The 19,693-nt window shown below is 40.7% G+C and overlaps 1 protein-coding gene and 1 long non-coding RNA gene across 2 annotated transcripts in view; one reads left to right on the top strand and one right to left on the bottom strand.

Moving 5' to 3' along the window:
* Mrtfb (myocardin related transcription factor B) overlaps positions 1-19,693 on the top strand; it is a 127,020-nt gene that overhangs the window by 34,070 nt on the left and 73,257 nt on the right. Inside the window, exon 3 of the mRNA XM_042698369.1 lies at positions 18,876-19,091. Within this exon, the coding sequence (XP_042554303.1) occupies positions 18,938-19,091 (154 nt within the window). The 5' untranslated portion in view covers positions 18,876-18,937. The remainder of the gene's footprint in view (positions 1-18,875; positions 19,092-19,693) is intronic.
* On the bottom strand, positions 1,344-18,956 carry LOC122123845. Its single transcript, XR_006150451.1, has 3 exons — positions 18,874-18,956; positions 18,588-18,593; positions 1,344-1,356 (listed from the first exon to the last, which is right to left on the bottom strand). It is a non-coding gene; the product is annotated as an uncharacterized LOC122123845 (long non-coding RNA).

The following is a 19,693-nucleotide window of genomic DNA, read 5'->3' as shown; positions in this document are numbered from 1 at the left end:
TGAAAGAGATGACACAGACTGGGGATGAACCCATTGTAGTTTTCTGGGTTTGTTCCACGGTACTGTCTGTTGGGATCTGGACGGGGCATGTGAAGTTGGGCACTGGTGTTGCTGGAGTGGACATATGCCATTCCTTCACCAGATTCTTCCTGGGCTAACAAGGCGATGAGAGTGGGGGAGGGCTGGCTAGCTCCAGAGCTTCCACCTATTCTAGCACTCTAACTTCCTCCTGCTTCTCAGTCCCCCTCCACTACCCTGCCTCCACACTTGGAGCCACCAGAAGGGAACGAGCAAGCTTCTTCTGTGTGCCTACGTGTGTGGCTGCCCATCCAGCCTGCAGATAGGGGATGGGTGGAGGAGAGACAGGTGGGGTTGTCTGAGGAGGGAAAGACAGGTGGATGCAGCCTAGGTGGAGAGCTTTGTGGGCTCCAGTGCAAGACACTTAATTCTCTGGCTGCTGCTTTTCCCTTCTCAAAGGCATGGCCCTTCTGACTCATGTCCTCCTGCCTCTTCAGTTGTTTCCTGTCCAGGGCACATGTGGAGCAGGTTAGTTAGTGTGGTTTAAACAGCACTGAGGCCGGGCATTGGTGGCTCACGCCTATAAACCTAGCTACTCAGGAGGCTGAGATCTGAGGATCACAGTTCAAAGCCAGCCTGTGCAGGAAAGTCCATGGAACTCTTATCTCCAGTAAACCACCAGAAAACTGGAAGTGGCACTGTAGCTCAAGCGGTAAGAGCTCTAGCCTTGAGCTGAAGAGCTGAGGGACAGCGCCCAGGCCCAGAGTTCAAGCCCCGCGACTGACCAAAAAAATAAATAAACAGCACTGAGCTGCTGCCAGCAGATACAGAGAAAAGCCGTGGAGTTTAACCAAGTGGCCAAGAGTCAGGAGAGACGGCTTCTGGCAGGAGGTAAAGTAAAGGTGGCAGGGTCTGTGGCCTGAGACCCCAGAGGGTGTGAGATGGCTTCAGATGTACGGAGAGTGTGGCTGCACGAAGAATTCGACAAGGGGGCTAGGGTGAGTCCAGAGGGAAGGGCTATGAAGTTGGGGTGATGAAGGGTGTGCTTATTTGGGGGCTGATCACGGAGTGAGTAGTGGGAGGAGGATGGAGGGCTGTGGAGAACAGCTAGTGAGAAGAGGAGGTGATGGGATGGTAGGAAGGAGACTCAGAGCTGAGGATGTGGGGAGGCGCCGGGGCCTGTCTGAATTGTCATCCGTTTGCCAGGTGCTCTGCTTGGCACTTGGAGTAATCATACACTAATATTGGTATCTTTAATTCCATATTTATTTATTGCCAGAGTCCAGAACAATAGTTTTTGTCTGAGTTGTTTATTCTTTATTTTTAATAACAGTATTTCTCCATACACCTAGAACATAACTTGGCAAGTTGCAGATGTTTCTAAATGCTACTTGAATGTGGAATGAACGCACAACCAAGGCGGGGGGAAGGAAAGCAAAGGAAGGAAAGGAAAGATTGGAGAACAGAGTGAGAGGCACACAGAAAGGATGTGTTCACACTCAGGGCTTCAGATTCAAGATCTACCAGAAAGTAGGCGGTGTCTGCAGCTGTTGCCTCTGGGAGGCTGAGGTGGGGAGAACCGGAGGGCTCCTGTTGTTGAGGAAGTTGAACTTCTGCAACACTGGGTAATTAGAAGTAATTCCCACTTCCCTAGCTTGATGGCAGATTACAGAGAAAAACCTGCCAGCCAGGCCCAGCATCACTGAGTAACTGAGGAGGATGCGGGTGGGTGTCAGTAGAACACCAGCTAATCAAGGAAGGGCCTGGCTTTACGGAGCACTTCACTCTCTTTAGCCAGGCCTGTTCCTTTCTCATTCACTTTGGCAGTTTTAGGCTAGTGTGAGATCTTTGGCTTAGTAAGTGTCTTGAGTTGTTTTTTTTTTAGGATAAGAAATATAACACATGCAAAAGTAAAATAAGCTAATGTCAATTTTTTAAAGTCTGCTGCTCTGGCTTGGGATGCCAAGAGTCTGTCAATAAAAATAGATGGTACTGGTTGTTAGTTCCTTGGGATAGAGTACTCGCGATTGCTTTCTTAAACTGTCACAAATTCAAAGTACAAAGTATGATTTATACTGATAAGTTTGTGGTTGGAAACTTTAATATTGCCAAAGTCTTTCCAGTTGACATCTGAATATCTCAAATTGGGTTTCTGGTAAATTTATTATTTTAAAGAGCCCTACCAGGCCATAGCACTTTACAAAGTTGGCAGCATATGGTTGATGACCTAACTTTTTCAGACTCACTGTGAGCCTTACAATGTTCAGTGTATAACTTGTTCATTTGACCCATATGAAGTGCACTTCAGGATAGTTGTCCCTTAGCCCAAACAAACATAACATGATTAAGCATTTAGGATGCCACTTCCTACATTCCTATTTAGATTTTAGGTGTGAGGTACCTTCCAGACCATCAGAAGGAGTCCAGCTTCAAATGGACTTTGAATCAGTTTCCTCCCCACAATTGTGCTATGGCTTTGGTGTGCAGGGCTTGATGCTTGGTGCTTGTGTTGGCTTAGTGCTTCGGTTTGTCTCCCACCCTCAGCTTTTCACCACTCTTTCCTGTCTCTGGTTGGCATCAGTTTACGTCCTCCTTCTAGTCCCCTTGGACCGAGAAGCTCTAATTGTACTTTGGATCATAGTTTGTTTTCACCACAGGAAGGACTTGTAGACTCTTCCCTTCTTACTGTGTTGGACTCTCTGCCACTGGGGCTGTGATCATCATGCTTTCTCATCATGGCTTACACCCCTTGCTGCAGTTAAATAACCCATGCCTAGCGGGCCTGTAAGGTCCACAACCTCCTAGAGACCTCTTGCTGGTTGTGCTAATTGCTGCATTTTCATCACCTACGATCTGGCTCTTTAAATACTTTCTGAATGAAAGGAGTGAGTGGCAGTCGGGGTTGTTGCCTCCTCATCACCAGCACAGCCATGACCACAGTGGTTTGCAGCACTGCTGATAACCCTGTGGGCTGCTCCGGCTGCTGCTCTTGCATCTTCAATCTGCAGAAGAATCATGGGCCTAAAGTGCCCAGCCATGATTATGTGCACTCGTCTAGATGTACTTAGGAGCAGTATATTTAAGTTACGGATCTTGAACTTCTTACAGTAAGATATCAAACTGTATGTGTATTTCTGTCACTTTAAAAAAAATTAATACTATGTATGAGATATATCCATGTGGAAGTGGAGCAGAAATTCCTTCATTTTTGCTGTATAGTGTCCTAAGGTTACATTCTTTTTTTTTTTGGTCGGTCATGGGGCCTGAACTCTGGGCCTGGGCACTGTCCCTTAGCTCTTCAGCTCAAGGCTAGCACTCTACCACTTGAGCCACAGTGCCACTTCCGGCTTTTTTCTTTTTGCTTATGTGGTGCTGAGGAATCGAACCCAGGGCTTCATGCATGCAAGGCAAGCACTCTACCATTGAGCCACCTTCCCAGCCCCTAAGGTTACATTCTTCTGTCAGTGAAAGTTTTGAGTCTGTGCTTTGCTGTTAGACAACATTACCGTGGACACTATGGTGCCTGTTTTCTTATGAAAATGTTTTTTGACAGCTTCTCTAGAGTTTATTTTTAAATTGCTATTATTGTTGCTATTATTTTTATCCACAGTGCTAGGGATTGAACTCAGGGCCTTGTGCATGCTAAACAAGAGCTCTACCAATGAGCCATGCTCCTGGCCTTCCACAGTTTGTACCTAGAGGTGGAATTACTTACTGATGCCTAAGATATATGTGTCCTCACCCTAACTTGATGTTACCAGATCCTTTTCCACAGTAGCCTTTGAAATTTCAGCCCCTAACAGCACTATCTGGAGTTCCTGTTGCTTCACATTGTTGCCAAGCCTTGGTATAGTCAGACTTTTGAAATACATCATTTCTTAGGTTTGATTGTTACAGTTTCTTCTTTTGTGTCCTGTTCTTCATCTGTATGTTTTTTCCCATGTATTTTTAGATCTTTATACATTCAAGATTAATCTCCTATGGATATTTTACATTTCTGATATATTTCACATACTTCAGATGTGTTCTCTGCAATGGCTTATCTTTCATTTTTGTGTTATGCTGCACTGTGTAGCATTTTTATATTTCAGTCAAGACATACTTACCCATCTGTTTACTTAGGGTGGGTGTTTTTGCATCATACTTGATGCCTCCATATTCCTTAAGTAATTTAGGGTCACACAGATCATAATAAGTCCTCATTCAAAGATTTTTCCTGTGTAAATCTAATCCACATGGAATTAATTTTTCTGTGTGGTATGAGATGGAGAATAATACTCCATGCAAATGAGCTAATTGCATAAGCCAGCATCACTTATTTCATGGTTTGTCTTTCCCCCACTGATTTGTGATGCTACCGTGTCATTGCTCAACATGCACGGGGTCCGTTCCACTGGGCTGTAGATATACCCTTGGCCACTTCCACGCTGTCTTTAATTACCATGGCTTTTTACATCTCTACACTGCACTTGGCCTGTAGCGAGGGCCTTGAGTGGATATTGTGGATACTTGAGTGGAAACAGTGAGTGGTTACACTAGGAAAATTGCTTTTTCCTGGTGAAGGCTTTGTATAGCAGTCAGGACTGAGGCTGTGATCTTGGGCTGCAAATTAGTCCCATTTTCAAAGGGAGCTAAGTCTTAAGACACTATTATATGTTGCCTGTAAACTTGTGTGTACTTTTTTCCCCAAAGATCTTTCAGTTAGCTCATTTTAAACTGTGACCTCCCTAAAACATCACCAGATGCCTCAAATTTCTGCTATATCAGAAAGCCTTGACAGTTGGTTATCGTAGATATTCTTTGCTTTGGTATTGCAATCTTCATATGAAAACTGATTTTCAGCATTGCCATTTTCTTCATGGGGATTTTTTTTAAGTTTTAGGCTTACTTTTTTTCTCCTTCTACTTTGTACTGAATTGAGTCAGAAAAAAAAGTGCTATTTTTAAACGCCATTGTTCTTTTGAAGAAAAGCATCAGTTTAAAATGTTTGTTGGAACTGCACAGGGTTTCTATCAACTGCTCTGCTTCTGCAAAGAAAGAATGAGTAACAAGATCTTTTTTAGGTTTCAGAGAACAAGAGCGATGTCACAATGCTCCAAACTCATGTCGTTGTCTTCTTTATTTTGGTGGCATTTGAACTTTCACTAAGCAGACCTGCGTAAGAGTCAAAGAACATAGAGAAAGTTGGCCAGTCCACAGGTTATTAAAGCCTTATGAAACCTCTGGTATTTATGTGGTATTGGAAAAAAAAAATTACAAGAGAGACAGAATGAGAAGACTCCAAAGCAATTTTATGCTCAAATTGAAAATGTCTTTATTCCTTACAAGCTTGTTATAAAAACGTTACGTAATATTAAAGGTATAGCAGCACTGCCTAAAGCTGCCTTCTGTACTGCTGGTACATCCTATATGACATGGTGTCTCTTAGCCACGTGCAGTCACCTGCTGAGCACTCCACATGTTTGAGACTGCCATGAGTGTGGGACTGAATTGCTTATTTGATCTAGTTGTAATTGGTTCATGTTTAATGGGCACGTGACGAAGAGCTGCTGTGTGGAACACACTAGTGTGGTGCTTGGTGTATGTCGTTCCCTGTCTGTCTGTCTGACAGTCTGTCTGCCTGCCTGCCTGCCAGCCAGCCAGCATCCTCTGCATTTCCTCTCATTGTCCCTGTGTTGTCCCTACTTTCTCACCTCTCTGTTTCTTTGTCACTCAGCACTCATAGACGGCTCTGCCTGGCCTCACCCGCCAGTCCACCTCCACTCTACCTGCCCACCTCATTCTTTCTCTTGTTCTCTCTGTTGTGTGTGTGATGTATATTTTGTACCATCTCCTTAATAACATAAATAGGGCATTTTCGTTTCAGTTCATATAGATCCATGTCATTCTTGTCAATTCTGGCATCATTTCAGTGGGGTGAAGGGTAATAGGCTGTTTTAGCTTTTCCCTATTAATGCTCTTTAACCACTACGTGTTTTTCTTTGTATATATTTTTCTTTCTTGTGTGCTCTTCAATGACCTTGCTGGCATATACTGGTTTGGTTTATTCAAAACCATCAATTATCTTTGGTTTCTCCTCAGTCAGATCCGCTCAGGAATTTAGTCCTTAAAAATATTAAGGCAGCCTTCATTTGTACTTTGGCACCTGTTGGAATGAATGCCCTTCACGTGTCAAATAAAGACACCTCTCCCCAGAATCGTTGCTGCAGCCTGAAGGGCCGTGCCGCAGTCAGTGCCTGGGCAGCGACAGGGTGGCCGCGTTTAGCGTGCTGTCCAGTGTGCTGAGGCGGAGGCGGTGTCTGCGATGGTGTATCCATGCAGTCTGTTTGGAGAGTGACAAGACACAGCTGCACGGTTTCCTGAGGCCACTATGGCAAGTGTATGAAATGGCACCAGGCTCCCCTGTGGCCCAGCCCGCCAGAAGACCACCTTTGTTTCCTGGTCAGAGTCCCATGGGAAGTAAACACTTGGAATTTGAAATCTGTCCTGACAAAGAGAGTGGTCGTGACAGACAGAGGGTATGGCAGGAGGGGACCAAGGTTGAGGGTACCCGGTGACAGTGGGCAGATAACACCTCAGTTTCATCCAGTGAGAAAAAAAAAGCCAGGTGCTGGTGACTCACACCTGTCATCCTAGCTACTCAGAAAGCTGAGATCTGAAGATCACAGTTCAAAGCCAACCTGGGCAGGAAAATCTGTGAGACTCTTATCTCTAATAAAACCACCAGAAAACCGAAGTGGCACTGTGGCTCACGTGGTAGAGCGCTAGCCTTGAGCTGAAGAGCTGAGGGACAGTACCTAGGCCCAGAGTTCAAGCCCCATGACTGACAAAGAAAAAAAAAAAGTCTAGAAATTTTCTAAAACTCCTCTGTCATCACTTGTCTGATTAAAAACCTTTTGAGTCTCTTGCCTTTTAAAAAAACTCATTCAAGCCAGGCACCCCTGGCTGACACCTGTAATCCCAGCTTCTCAGGAAGCTGGGTCCTATAGGGTAGCAGTTTGAAACCATCTTAGGCAGAAAAGTCTGCAAGATTCCATCTAGAGTAACCAGCAAAACACTGGGCTAGACAGAAACATGGCTCAGGGGGTAGAACACCAGCTGTGATCCAACACTGAGCCAGCCCCTGAGATCAAGTCTCAATATCAGTAATAAATAAAATTAATAGAAAATAATTCTTAGTGAGATTGCATGCAATCATTACTTTCTTCATTTGGCAAATAAGCTCAAGGGTTAAGTCTGTTCTATAAAGTTTATAATATGGTGAGTGATGCTCTGCGTAATGATTATAGGGTTTTTAATTTTTAAAGATTAAACACAAACAGGATATTGTCAGGACAGTGATGTATTTGTAGGAAATAATTGAAATAATGCTGCTTGAAAAACAAAGGGTTTGCAGAACACAAATCTGAGACCTCTTTCACTTCACTAGTTTAGTCGTCTTCAGCACAGAAATAACTAAATAATTATTTAATTAATTTTTTTTTCATGGGGCTTGAACTTAGGGCCAGGGACACTGTCCCTGAAATCTTTTTGCTCAAGGCTAGTGCTCTTCCATTTTGAGCCACAGCACCACTTCCAGTTTTTGAGTGGTTAATTAGAAATAAGTCTCATGGGGACTTTTCTGCCCAGGCTGGCTTTGAACCAAAATCCTCAGATCTCTTGAGCTGCTCTGAGTGAGGAAAAACCAAAGATGATATAACAAGGAATAAAAATTTTGGGGGACAGTTTTACTGACTGAACTAAAGTATAGGAAATTTTTATAGTCTACCAAAATTACTTTGGATGCTGAGGTTTTGTTGTTGTTTTATATGTGTGTGTTTATGTGTATGTGCATATGTACATGCATGCTGATCCTGGGGCTTAAACTCAGGCTGTCTAACTTTTGCTTGATTTTTTTTTTTTTCCTTTTATGACTAGCACTTGGCTATTTGAGCCATGCCTTCAGTTCCTGAGTCCCTAGTTTTAAGAAGTAACTTTAGGAAGAATACTTTTCTTTATAGTTATTTATTTCCTTTAAAACCTTTAGCTTTTACAGATAGCCATACACGTAATGTCATTGAATATCTTAGGACCCAAATGCTTGTTACATCCCCAATATTGGTGAAACAATGTCTGTTACTTTAGAACTAGACTGTGGTGTGTTCATCTTGAGGAAATTTCAAGCCCTGTTGTCATTATTCATCTGAATATTTTCTGTGTATGTGTAAGAACAGTTGGTAGGAATGAACTTTTTAAAAATTTAGAAGTTTGAAGTATAATTAGAAAGTCAAGAGAAACTAGAAATGAGGCTTGACATGCAGTTAGAAAAATTTCAAGTAATTGTGCTTTTTGTGTTATTTCACATAAGAGATACAGGGAACCTGGAACATGGTAGATGAAATAATAACACTAACTGTTCCTATTCTTGACACTGATTTATTCAAACCTTCGCCGTGCCCCACAAGTGGATTTCTTACACTCCTTCCACTCTGTTGCTCTCATTTTAACTAAAGATCTTATGCTTTAAAAGTGTAAGTGGTGGCCTGCCATCCTAACTGGGAGGTGTGAAAGCCAGACGTGAGCCCAGGCAGCCAGGGACAGAGCCTGCCTTCCCTCAGCTCCACCATGCTGTGGGTGACGTGCGGCTGGGTGTGCGCATCAGCCAGCGGACGCAGCAACTTCAGTGAAGCCACGAGCTACCAAATGTGTCCTCAAGGCCACGCATACTTAGATGCTTACAGAGGCTTGAGGAGGCCAAGTAACCCGCCCTTGGTTCTGCTGTCTGAAACTCGGGAGGCTCCAGCGTGAATGATGGTGCAGCATCAGCTTAAGAGCAGTCTTATTAGTTAAGATTTCTCTGGTTGAGCTCAGTTCTAGTTTAATCAGTGACTAAAATGAAAATATATAAAAGGTGAACAAGTTTTAGATGAAACAAAGCTGAGTACTCTCAATGCCAAGATGGAGGAATCTTCCAAAGATCTTGAGTTGATGTGGAGTATATCTACACGTTCTGAGATAGTAACAACACTAAATGTCCCTTTGTGCCCCTGCCAGTTACTTCATTACACTGTCCAGCTCACACACCGCTGAGATACATGCCTCTGCGCATGAGGATGAGAGGTGACTGCACAATCAGAAATGTCTTTAAATATGTCTGAATGCATACACATATGTGAACATAGACACCTTTGCTAAAATGCAACTCCAGACAAATACATTCATATTCTTCTTTGCTCCTTTTATTGTCACTTAGCAACACAGTTTAGTTATTTTCCGCATCAGTTTCACATGTAGAGCGGTTCCTTCATCCTTCTGAGTGGTATAATACTGCACAGATTTATAATAACATGAACCTATCTCCTGTTGATTGCAACCATACATTAGTGCCCACATTATTTTTACCCCTTATTTTACATTCCCATATTCTCTTTTCTTTTCCCTCCCTCCCTCCCTGCCTTCCTTCCTTCCTTCCTTCCTTCCTTCTTTCTGTTGTTGTTGGTGGTGGTGGTCACGTGGCTTGAATTTAGGGTCTGGGCGCCGTCCCTGAGCTCTTCGGCTCAAGGCAAGTGCCCCACCACTTGAGCCACAGCGCCACCTCTGGTTTTCTGAGTGGTTTATTGGAGATGAATCTTACAAGGACTTTCCCCCTGGGCTGGCTTTGAACCTCAAATTTCAGATCTCAGCCTCCTGACTAGCTAGGATTACAGGCATGAGCTACTACCACCCAGCTACTTTCATTCATTTTTAAGTATATATTGTTTGAAGGATTTTCACTCTGATATATCACTCATGCATTTGCAATATTTAATCAGATTGACCTCTCATGTTCCTCTTCTCACTCTCCCCTGCCTCCATAATTGACCAGCTTTCAGTGACAAGCTGTGTGGATTTATTTCTGGACCTTCTGTTTCATTCATGTCTGTTTTTGTGCCAATGCCATGGCTCTGTGGTATAATTCAAGGTCTTCACTTTCCTTTTCAGTGTTTTAGTTTTCACTTGTAGAAGTCTTCCACTACTTCGCTTAAGTTTATTCCTAGATATTTTGGGGGAAGTGAGGGGGAGTTGGCTATTATGAATGGAATTGTTCTTTGTTTCTCAACCTGTTCATTGTGTATGGAAAAGCTACTGGTTATGTATGTTGCTAAAGGGGTATATTAAAACTGTAGGAAGAACCAATGAAACAAAAAGTCAGTTCTTTGAAAAGATAATCAAGGTTGATAAACCATTGGCATTCTCACTAAAAGGAAGAGGAAAGAACTCAAATGAGATGAAAATAAGGATATCACATCAGATGCCAATGAAATCCAGAAGACTATTTTGAAAACCTATGTTCCAATAAACTGGAAAATTTAGAAAAATGGATACATTCCTAGATGCACTTAACCAAAATTGAACCAAGAAGACATGAGCCAGCAGAGATTGAAGCAGACATAGTCTCCCCACAAAGAAAACTCAGGCTCAAATGGCTTCAGTGCCAAATTCTACCAGACCTTTAGGGCAGGGCTACACCAATAATCCTCAGACATTTCCATAATACAGAAAGAGAAGAAAACACTACCAAACCATTCTATAAAGCCATTATTGTACTTACTCTGGACAAGGATACAACAACAACAAAAATAGGGAATTATTGACCAACTTCTTTAATGAGTGTAGACACCGGAATTCTCAATAAAATACAAACCAAATTTAACAACCACATCAAAAAGATCATATATCATGATCAAGTTAGTTTTATTACAGGTATGCAAGGTTGGTTCAATATATGTAAATCAGCCGGGCGCTGTTGGCTCACGCCTGTAATCCTAGCTACTCAGGAGGCTGAGATCTGAGGATCGCGGTTCAAAGCCAGCCCGGGCAGGAGAGACCGTGAGACTCCTATCTCCAATAAACCACCAGAAAGCCGGAAGTGGCACTGTAGCTCAAGTGGTAGAGCGCTCGCCTTGAGCTGAAGAGCTGAGGGACAGCGCCCAGGCCCAGAGTTCAAGCCCCATGACCGACCAAAAAAAAAAAATATATATATGTAAATCAATAAATGTAATTAGCACATAAACAGAACCAGTGGCAAGAATGATGATCATCTCTACAGATTCAGAAAATATCTTTGACAAAATTCAACATCCTTTTTATGCTAAAAACTCTGAAAAAACTAGTAATAAAAGAAATGTATCTCAACATAATAAAGGCTATATATGAGAAGCTTATAGATAACATACTAAACAGGTAAAAACAAATAATTTCCTCTAAAGTCAAGAATGAGCTAAGGAGTAAATTAATTCTGTTTATACATATCCTAGTCAGAAGACTAGATTCTGTTCTGGGTCTCATAAAGAAGAGAATGTTGGTAAACTGTCCTTTAATCCAGAATGTGTGATCAGAATTATAAAAAGTAAAAGTGTATATTTATTTACTTATTGCCAGTCCTGGGGCTTGAACTCAGGGCCTAGATACTGTCCCTGAGCTTCTTTTGCTCAAGGCTAGCACTCTACCACTTGAGCCACAGTACCACTTCCTGCTTCTTCTGTGTATGTGGTACTGGAGTCGAACCCAGGGCTTCACACATGCTAGGCAAGCACTTTACCACTAAGCAATATTCCTGGCCCTAAAAGTGTATTTTAAATAAGAAACATTGAGATTAATTGGTTTGAACATTATAGTAAGTGACTTGAAAGTTATGAATGCCACATATGAAGCATTCAAATGTATATTATATTGCTTTGTGAAAAGTTTGGAACTTTAAGGATATCTTCATCCAGTGAACTAACATCCATAAACCAGTCTCCACCTTAATAAACTAGAAAAAGAGGCATAAACTAAGACAAATAGAAGAAAATAATAAAGATTAGAGCAGAAATTAAGGGACAGTGCCCAAGCCCTGAATTCAAGTCCCAGTAAAAATACCATCCAGATTGGAAAGGAAGCAGGAAAACTGCCAATGCCTGTATATAGTATCTGTGGTATTTTAAAAAAATCCTTAACATAATATAATAGAGCCAATAAAATGGTTCAGCAAGGTTGTAGGATGCATGGTTAATATGCACATTGAATAGTTTTTATTTGTACAGCAGTGAACAATTACCAAGATATTAAGAAGTTTCATTGTCAGTAGCATCCAAAACATAACATACCTCAATTCAACCAAAGATGTATGAGACTTACATATTGCAGCAAGACAAGTTAAAAGAAATGAAATTCCATGTTTGTAGATTGGAAGACGTAATATTATTAAGATGGCAGCATTGTCACATTGATCTACAGATTCAGCATAATGCCTGTCAAAGCTCCAATGGCTGGTTTGGTAGAAATGGAGAAGTTAGGGATCATGTAGAAATAGTTTACCAACCAATTCACTGGTTATGTGAGTACTAAAAAAACTTGAGTCTCAAGTTACGGAGCATCTGCCTAGCAGTTGTGAGCCGTGGAGTTCAAATCCCACTACTGAAAAAAAAATAGACATAAAGAACTGAATTACAACTAGAACTCCTGGTTTCAGTACTTTGCTAACCCAGTTAGATATTTCACACAAGTAATTCAGTTTGGGTTTATCCCAGTGTATTTTAAGCTTAAGCTTTGTAGCTTACTAATATCAGGATTACGAAACTAGAAAACAAAAGAGTTTCCTCTTTCTTTTTTGGGGTGTCAGTCGTGGGGCTTGAACTCTGGGCCTGGGTGCTGTCCCGCAGGTCTTCAGCTTAAGGCAAGCACTCTACCACTTGAGCCACAGCACCACTTCTGGTTTTCTGATGGTTAATTGGAGATAAAAGTCTCATGACCCTTCCTGCCTGGGCTGGCTTTGAACCATGATCCTCAGATCTCAGCCTCCTGAGTAGCTAGGATGACGCGTGAGCCACCAGAGTGTGAGCCCGGCGAGAGTTCCCTCTTGCTAGTTTCCCTATTGCTTTATTTTTTTTTCCCTCCCTTTCCCTTTCTTTCCTTCTTTCCTACTTCCCAGAACTTTGAAATAATACTAAGTGTCTTATTTAACTAATATTTACTATCTTTATATTTGCTAACTATGAAAATAATTTCATTCCAAGTTAGAATTCATTCTCTTATCAGTTCTTTAAGAATCATTTGTTATGAATAAAATTTGGAAAACAGCTATTCGAGCTTTGGAGCATTTGATTTGGAGCGTTTTACTTTGCGAACAAAGAACATCATTTTAGTTCTTGGTGTCTTTTTGTGTAGCATTTTAAAAGCCACATGTGTTTTAAATATTTGTTAACTCAAAACTATATTTATAGATGGATCATAATAAGTGTTTCAGAAATGCTGTTTACTTAAGTATTAGTATTGTCTTTAGTAAGAATGCATCATTTGTGAAGGTCAGTGTGTAGTTGTTTTCGTGCTATGTTCATTCTGTAAATAAGTTTAAAAACAAATCATCCCTTGCAGGACATAAGTTGACTTCTGTAAATCCTAGTTATTCAGGAGTCTGACATCTGAGGCTTGTGGTTCAGAGCCAGCCCGGGAAGAAAAATCTGTGAGACTCTTATTTCCAGTAAGTCACCAGAAAAGCAGAAATGGAACTGTGGCTCAGAGTGGTAGAATACTACCCTTGAGCAAAAGAGCTTAGGGACAGTGCCCAGGTCCTAAATTCAAGCCCCACGACCAATGAAAATAACCCCAAATCATCCCATTAGCATTCCTTAGAACTCCAACAACCATTTTTAGCACAGAAGTGCTATTAGTAAGTTTTCTATACATCAGTATAGTATATAGCATTAGTATTCGGTATGTTCATAGTACATTTTTGTTACATATTTAATGGCTATGCATGAAATCTAACTGCTACAAATAATTTTTAAAACTATTTAGAAGCTGTTTATTTGAAAGAATTATAATCTTCTCTTAAAAGATGTTCTATGCACTGGGAATGTGGCTTAGTGGTAGAGTGCTCACCTAGCATGCGTAAAGCCGTGGGTTCAATTCCTCAGTACCACAGAAACAGAAAAAGTGGGAGGTGGCACTGTGGCTCAAGTGGTAGACTGCTAGCCTTGAGCAAAAGCAGCTCAGGATCAGTGCCCAGGCCCTGAGTTCAAGCCCCAGGACTGGCAAAAAAAAAAAAAAAAAAATCCCGTTATTTGTAGTCCAAACAGTGTAGATTTTATTTCTTTCCTTGATTAATTGCAAAATGACGTGAGCACACTGCTAAATTGCAACAACGGGAGGAGGGGTTTTCCTCAGCCACTAGGACCTCCCGATAAGCAGGGCTGTGTCCCTGCTGGCAGGGAGGCCGGAGGCCAGCACAGTGCCTGACAGCACACCCAGCTTCCAAGCCTGTGCTAGTACACACTAATACATGGGCCATCTCCCTCTCCCTACTGCTCCTCCCCACTGTCTGAAGCTGACTCTCTTCATTTTTCATGTTTTTCATTCCACTGCATTTGTATCTTGGCATAGCTGTGTTTTGTGTTCGTGGAAGGAATATGGGCCCTAAATTGGTAGCCTGGCTTTGATACCACTGTCTTAATTTTGTTGCATTCTCTTTTTCATATAGACTGTAGTAATTTGCCTCTTTCTTGTCTTTCCACTCTTTAGATAAGTGATTTATTCTCTGTTTAAAATAAGGGGTTCCACTAAATCAGTCATTCTCAACTCTGGCTATACACTAAATCCTTCTCTCTGACCTACTGCAATTAAATCTCTGGAGACTCTTCCCCTTCCTGTCAGGGTTCAAATCCCAGTATGGAGGGAGAAAGGGTAGGAAGAAGAAAACAAATAACTATGCTAATAGTATGCTAATAGTTTCACATGGCCAGTTGATATGATTTTATGCTCACATTAGTAAATCAATTGTAAACTTTTATAGCAGATATTTACAAGTTGCTACCAGGAATTTTGGGGGAAGAACAGATAATGTAAAATAGCTAACAGCTGACATCATCGACATGCCTCAACAGTGACATACAGTTCTGTTTCCTGACCCAAATCTTTCTGTTTGATCACAGGACTTAATTGTGAATACTTTTCTGATGCAGGGAATTACTTTGTGTATGTAGTTAACTTGGTCTTTGAATTTCTTTATCCAACTTTGCTTTGTTACTTGTATTTAGAAAGTTCATTATATTGGCTATTAACTAGATGTGTCCTTAATGTGTGTGATTCAGGGACCTTTAAAGGGCAGGGACAAAGGACACGTGCACCTCCATGCTTATTGCAGCACTGTTTTTTTTTTATTTTTATATTTTGGTCCGGTCGTGGGGCCTGAACTCTGGGCCTAGGCGCTGTCCCTCAGCTCTTCAGCTCAAGGCTAGCGCTCTACCACTTGAGCCACAGCGCCACTTCCGGCTTTTTTCTTATGTGGTGCTGAGGAATCGAACCCAGGGCCTCAAGCATGCAAGGCAAGTGCTCTACCACTGAGCCACCTTCCCAGCCCAGCACTGTTCACAATAGCTAGGATATGGAAACAACCCAGATGCCCCACCACAGATGAATGGATCCAAAAATTGTGGTATCTGTACACAATGGAATATTATGCAGCCATTAGAAATGACAAAATAATGGCATTTGCAGGGAAATGGATGGAGCTAGAAGGAATCATGTTGAGCGAGGTAAGCCAAGAGCAAAGAGACAAATGGTACATCGTCTCCCTGATAAGTGGATGCTAAATCCAAAATGTTAGGTGATATGACAAAATTACCAGGACTTAAGAAACAAAGAACTTCTACTCATCTGGTTGAACCACTACTAAATATCCCCATGCTGCTGATCACATGTATGGTGTATATGTGTACACTGTTATATGTTATAGACTGTGACAGACAATTTGCTCCAGGAAATTAGAATGAACTTGTGACTTTAAATGAGCATCATTATTCCACAATACTGTGAAATTTGGGAAATTATGTAAGCACTTAATCACAATTAAAAAAAAAAAAAAAGAACCTCGAGGAAGGTATGGAGGGAAGGGATGGTAGGGGGAAAACAATGGAGGGGGTAACAATGTTCAAGAGGAAGTGTACTCATTACCTCACTCATGTAACTGTAACCCTCTGTATAGTAGCTTTACAATAAAAAATTAAAAAAAAAATAAAGGGCAGGGACAGTGGCAATAGCAAAACATTATTGCCAAAACTTTTTTTTTTGTATAATCTACCTATGTTCAATCAGTTAGTTACCTATTGAACCTTTGAAATTTAATGCTGATATCTTTGAGCTATATACATTTCTTGTACATAGATAGCAGTGATTATAGCCATTTTATTTACTAGTATGCCATTCATATTAGTCATTATAACAATAAGGTCCAGAGGATAGAAAGTTGCCTTTGGATTTGTGTTAAATTCAAAACAAATGTTTAACCCACTAACCCAGAATCTCTTTAAAATCATGATTCTTGGTGTTAGTTTTGCTTCATCCTGAAAAAATGAATGAGGAAATGATGATTTTAAGAAATGAAAATATAATGGCTCCTTGGTTTGTGGCATTGTCTTTTTTTTTTCCTGTAGTTTTTCTATCATGACGGTATTATCTGACATGGAAGTGGTTTGTTTTGTGAGAGTAGAAGCAGTATCTCAGATCCTATTGTTCTATGCTTCAGGCTAGTGCCAGATAATATGGCATGGTTTGTTTTGGGATCCAATTATATTAATGATATTTGTAAGGTATTTAGCCCCTATTTGCTCATTCTGTCAGATCAGCCAAATTAGTGTTGTGTCTTTTTTTTTTGACCAGTTAGAGCTAAGTGATCATTTTACTCTCATATCTAAATTATGACCCAGTGAAAAAATCCATTCTGATACAGTTTCTTACCATCTTAATTAATGATTCCTACACATAGCATCCCAGTTAGAGACTATTAGAGTGATTTTATGATGAATATTGAATTTCATTTTCAAAAGAAATTGTCAAGCAGCTGCTTAAGTAGATTTTAATATGACAGCTAGCAATATTTCAGAATATAATCTATACTTCATCAAAAATGTTCATGAATATTAAAATTAATTTCCCCTTTGCTTCATTTTGTAAAGATTTGCTTAGCTTATAATTTTCTTAATTCAGAGGATGCATTGGAGTTGAAGGTGGTGAGCATGATGTCAAAGCATAATAGATTGAAAAAATCTGCTATGAAAAAATACTGCCATGAAAAAAATACATATTTTTTTTTATGCTGGTCCTGGAGCTTGAACTCAGGGCATGGGCACTATCCTTGATGTTTATGCTCAAGGCTAGTTCTCTACCACTTGAGCTACAGCTCCACTTCTGTCTTTTTGGTGATTAATTGGAAATAAGAGTCTCACAAACTTTCCCTCTTGGGCTGGCTTTGAACTGCATTCCTCAGATCTCAGTCTCTTAAGTAGCTAGGATTTTAAGCATGAGCCACTGGTACCTGGCTTATTTTTTAAATCTATTCATAAAGTATCTTTGATATCACTAGAACTATGTTTGGATGTGCTTTCCATTAGGCTTATTGAGGACATTATGGTACCTTAGAAAAATGTTGATATGAACTGATTTGATTTTGTTGAAATAAATCATTTGAAATTAAAGTGAATAGTATTGAAAAACCTAGGAGTTTCATTTCAGTGTTCTGTAGTGAAGTAAATAATTTCATCTGAAATTTTAACTACCTAATACAACTTTTTCAAGTCTCTATTACTTGACATTATAGCCTTCTTGGCTTCCCATTTATATGACTTTGTTTATAATTCATTTATCTCCACCCTATTCACGTATTCTTTCTAAAAGTAGATTATTTATGAACACACCTGTTTTACTTAAAATATATTCTAGCAGGATGCTGATGGCTCATACCTGTAATCCTATCTGCTCAGGACAGCTGAGATCTGAGGATTATGGTTCGATGCCAGTCTAGACAAGAAAGTCAAGAGACTCTTATCTCCACTAAACTACTCAGAAAAAGCTAGAAGTGGTGCTGTAGCTCAAATGTTAGAGCACTATCCTTGAGTACAAAGATGGTCAGAGACAGGACAAGCAAAAAATAAAAAATCTGCCAATCTCTGTCTTTTAATTGCAATATTTAGTCCCTTAACATTTAATGTCATTACTGTTAAGTTGATTTAAGGCCTTCTGTTTTACAGTTTGTTTTTTGTTTTTCTTTCCCTTTTTTATTTCTCTATTCTTCTTTCTTTTGGAGGGTTGAGTATTTTTTAAATTCCTCTATTGGTGTTTTTGTCTAAAACACCCCCAAATCTCAGTGATTATAGATGTATTTCTTTCTCATGTACTTACCTGAAAGTATTATTCCTTGGTCTTTTCACTTTGAGACCCAGGGTGAGGAGGGATTCTCTACCTTAAATATTGCTAGTTGTAGATGTTGACTAATTTATGTTGCTTAATATATAAGAGCTAAGGGACTTTCAAGCCAGCTGCTTCTTTATTTTCATTAGCATTAGTTGACTTTTATCTCATTTTTAACATGCATTGAAGTCTTCATTGCATCAAAGATGAATGCTAATTGATAGTTATAGTTACAGCTTTCTTTCATTCTTGGGCCCAAAGAATTATGTCCCATATCTTTCATCTTTTTTTTTTCCTGGTTATGGGGCCTGAACTCCGGGCCTGGGCACTGTCTCTCAGCTCTTCAGCTCAAGGCTGGCGCTCTACCATTTGAGCCATAGAGCCACTTCCTGCTTTTTCTGCTTATATGGTGCTAGGAATCGAACCCAGGGCCTCATGTGTATAAGGCAAGCACTCTACCACTTAGCTGACTTCCCAGCCCTTTATTTACTCTTATAAAGTAAATAAATTAGAATAAGTAAAGTTTATTCCTATTATTCCTATTATTCCAGAAAGGTAAATGAATTGGTAATGGACACAGCAGTAAAATTGAACTAGAACCCTACGCTGCCACTTCTGTGGAAGCTGAAGAACAATTAGCGTGCCATTTATTTACCCATACTTTGTTCTGACAGTCTCTTCAACAGGCCACGTGTAAGGTGTATCTCACACTCCCTGTCGCCAGTAGCTGGACACAATGGATCACGTGGGGGCCATAGACACGGAGGACGAACTGGGACCTCTAGCTCCTCTTGCGCCAAGTCCTCAGAGTGAAGCGGTGGCTCATGAATTCCAGGAGCTCTCCCTGCAGTCCAGTCAGCACCTGCCCCCTCTGAACGAAAGGAAGAACGGTGAGTTCCTCAACATGCGCAGCAGTACTTTGATTTAGAGCCCAGGATTCCAGTTTCATCTTGTCTGTCAGTTACAATCAGTAATCTGCCATGGAAGAGAACTGGAGGATCTGGATGGTTTTGAACAGTGGGCAGAATTTTACTTTTTAGCCAGTCCCTTCAGTGTGTCCCAGTAGGTAGCTTTGGTAGCAGCATTGCCTTCAGAAAGCATTTTAGCACAGAAGATCTCATCTGGAGTGGCACTGGGCAGCCATACCACGTGCGATGCCAGGGAGACAGACTGTGGGTCTGACTTCCCTCTCCTCCCTCCTCATCTCCAGGGTGTTGGCCTTCATTTCAGAAATGACAAGATTGAGACTGCTCAGTGATAACTGAGAAGGCAAGGACTTCTTGTTTGAGTATTTTTAGACTAGTGGGTTCAAGATCTGGCCAGAGGCTCAGGCTTTAGCTAGAATATCTTTGTATGTAAAGAGAGTAATTTCTATTCATTCCTTACTGGTACAGCAATGTTCAGTCAGAGAGGAATCCAGAGTCTCCAGAAAACAGTGCTGTCAGTTTTTCAAATAGATGAAGAAAGATGATAGACACTTGAACAATAAAAT

The sequence above is a fragment of the Dipodomys spectabilis genome, unplaced genomic scaffold (genome assembly GCF_019054845.1).
Source record: "Dipodomys spectabilis isolate Male_0828 unplaced genomic scaffold, ASM1905484v1 ptg000231l, whole genome shotgun sequence".
Classification (NCBI taxonomy): Eukaryota; Metazoa; Chordata; class Mammalia; order Rodentia; family Heteromyidae; genus Dipodomys; species Dipodomys spectabilis.
This window is presented reverse-complemented; position numbering and strand designations above follow the sequence as displayed.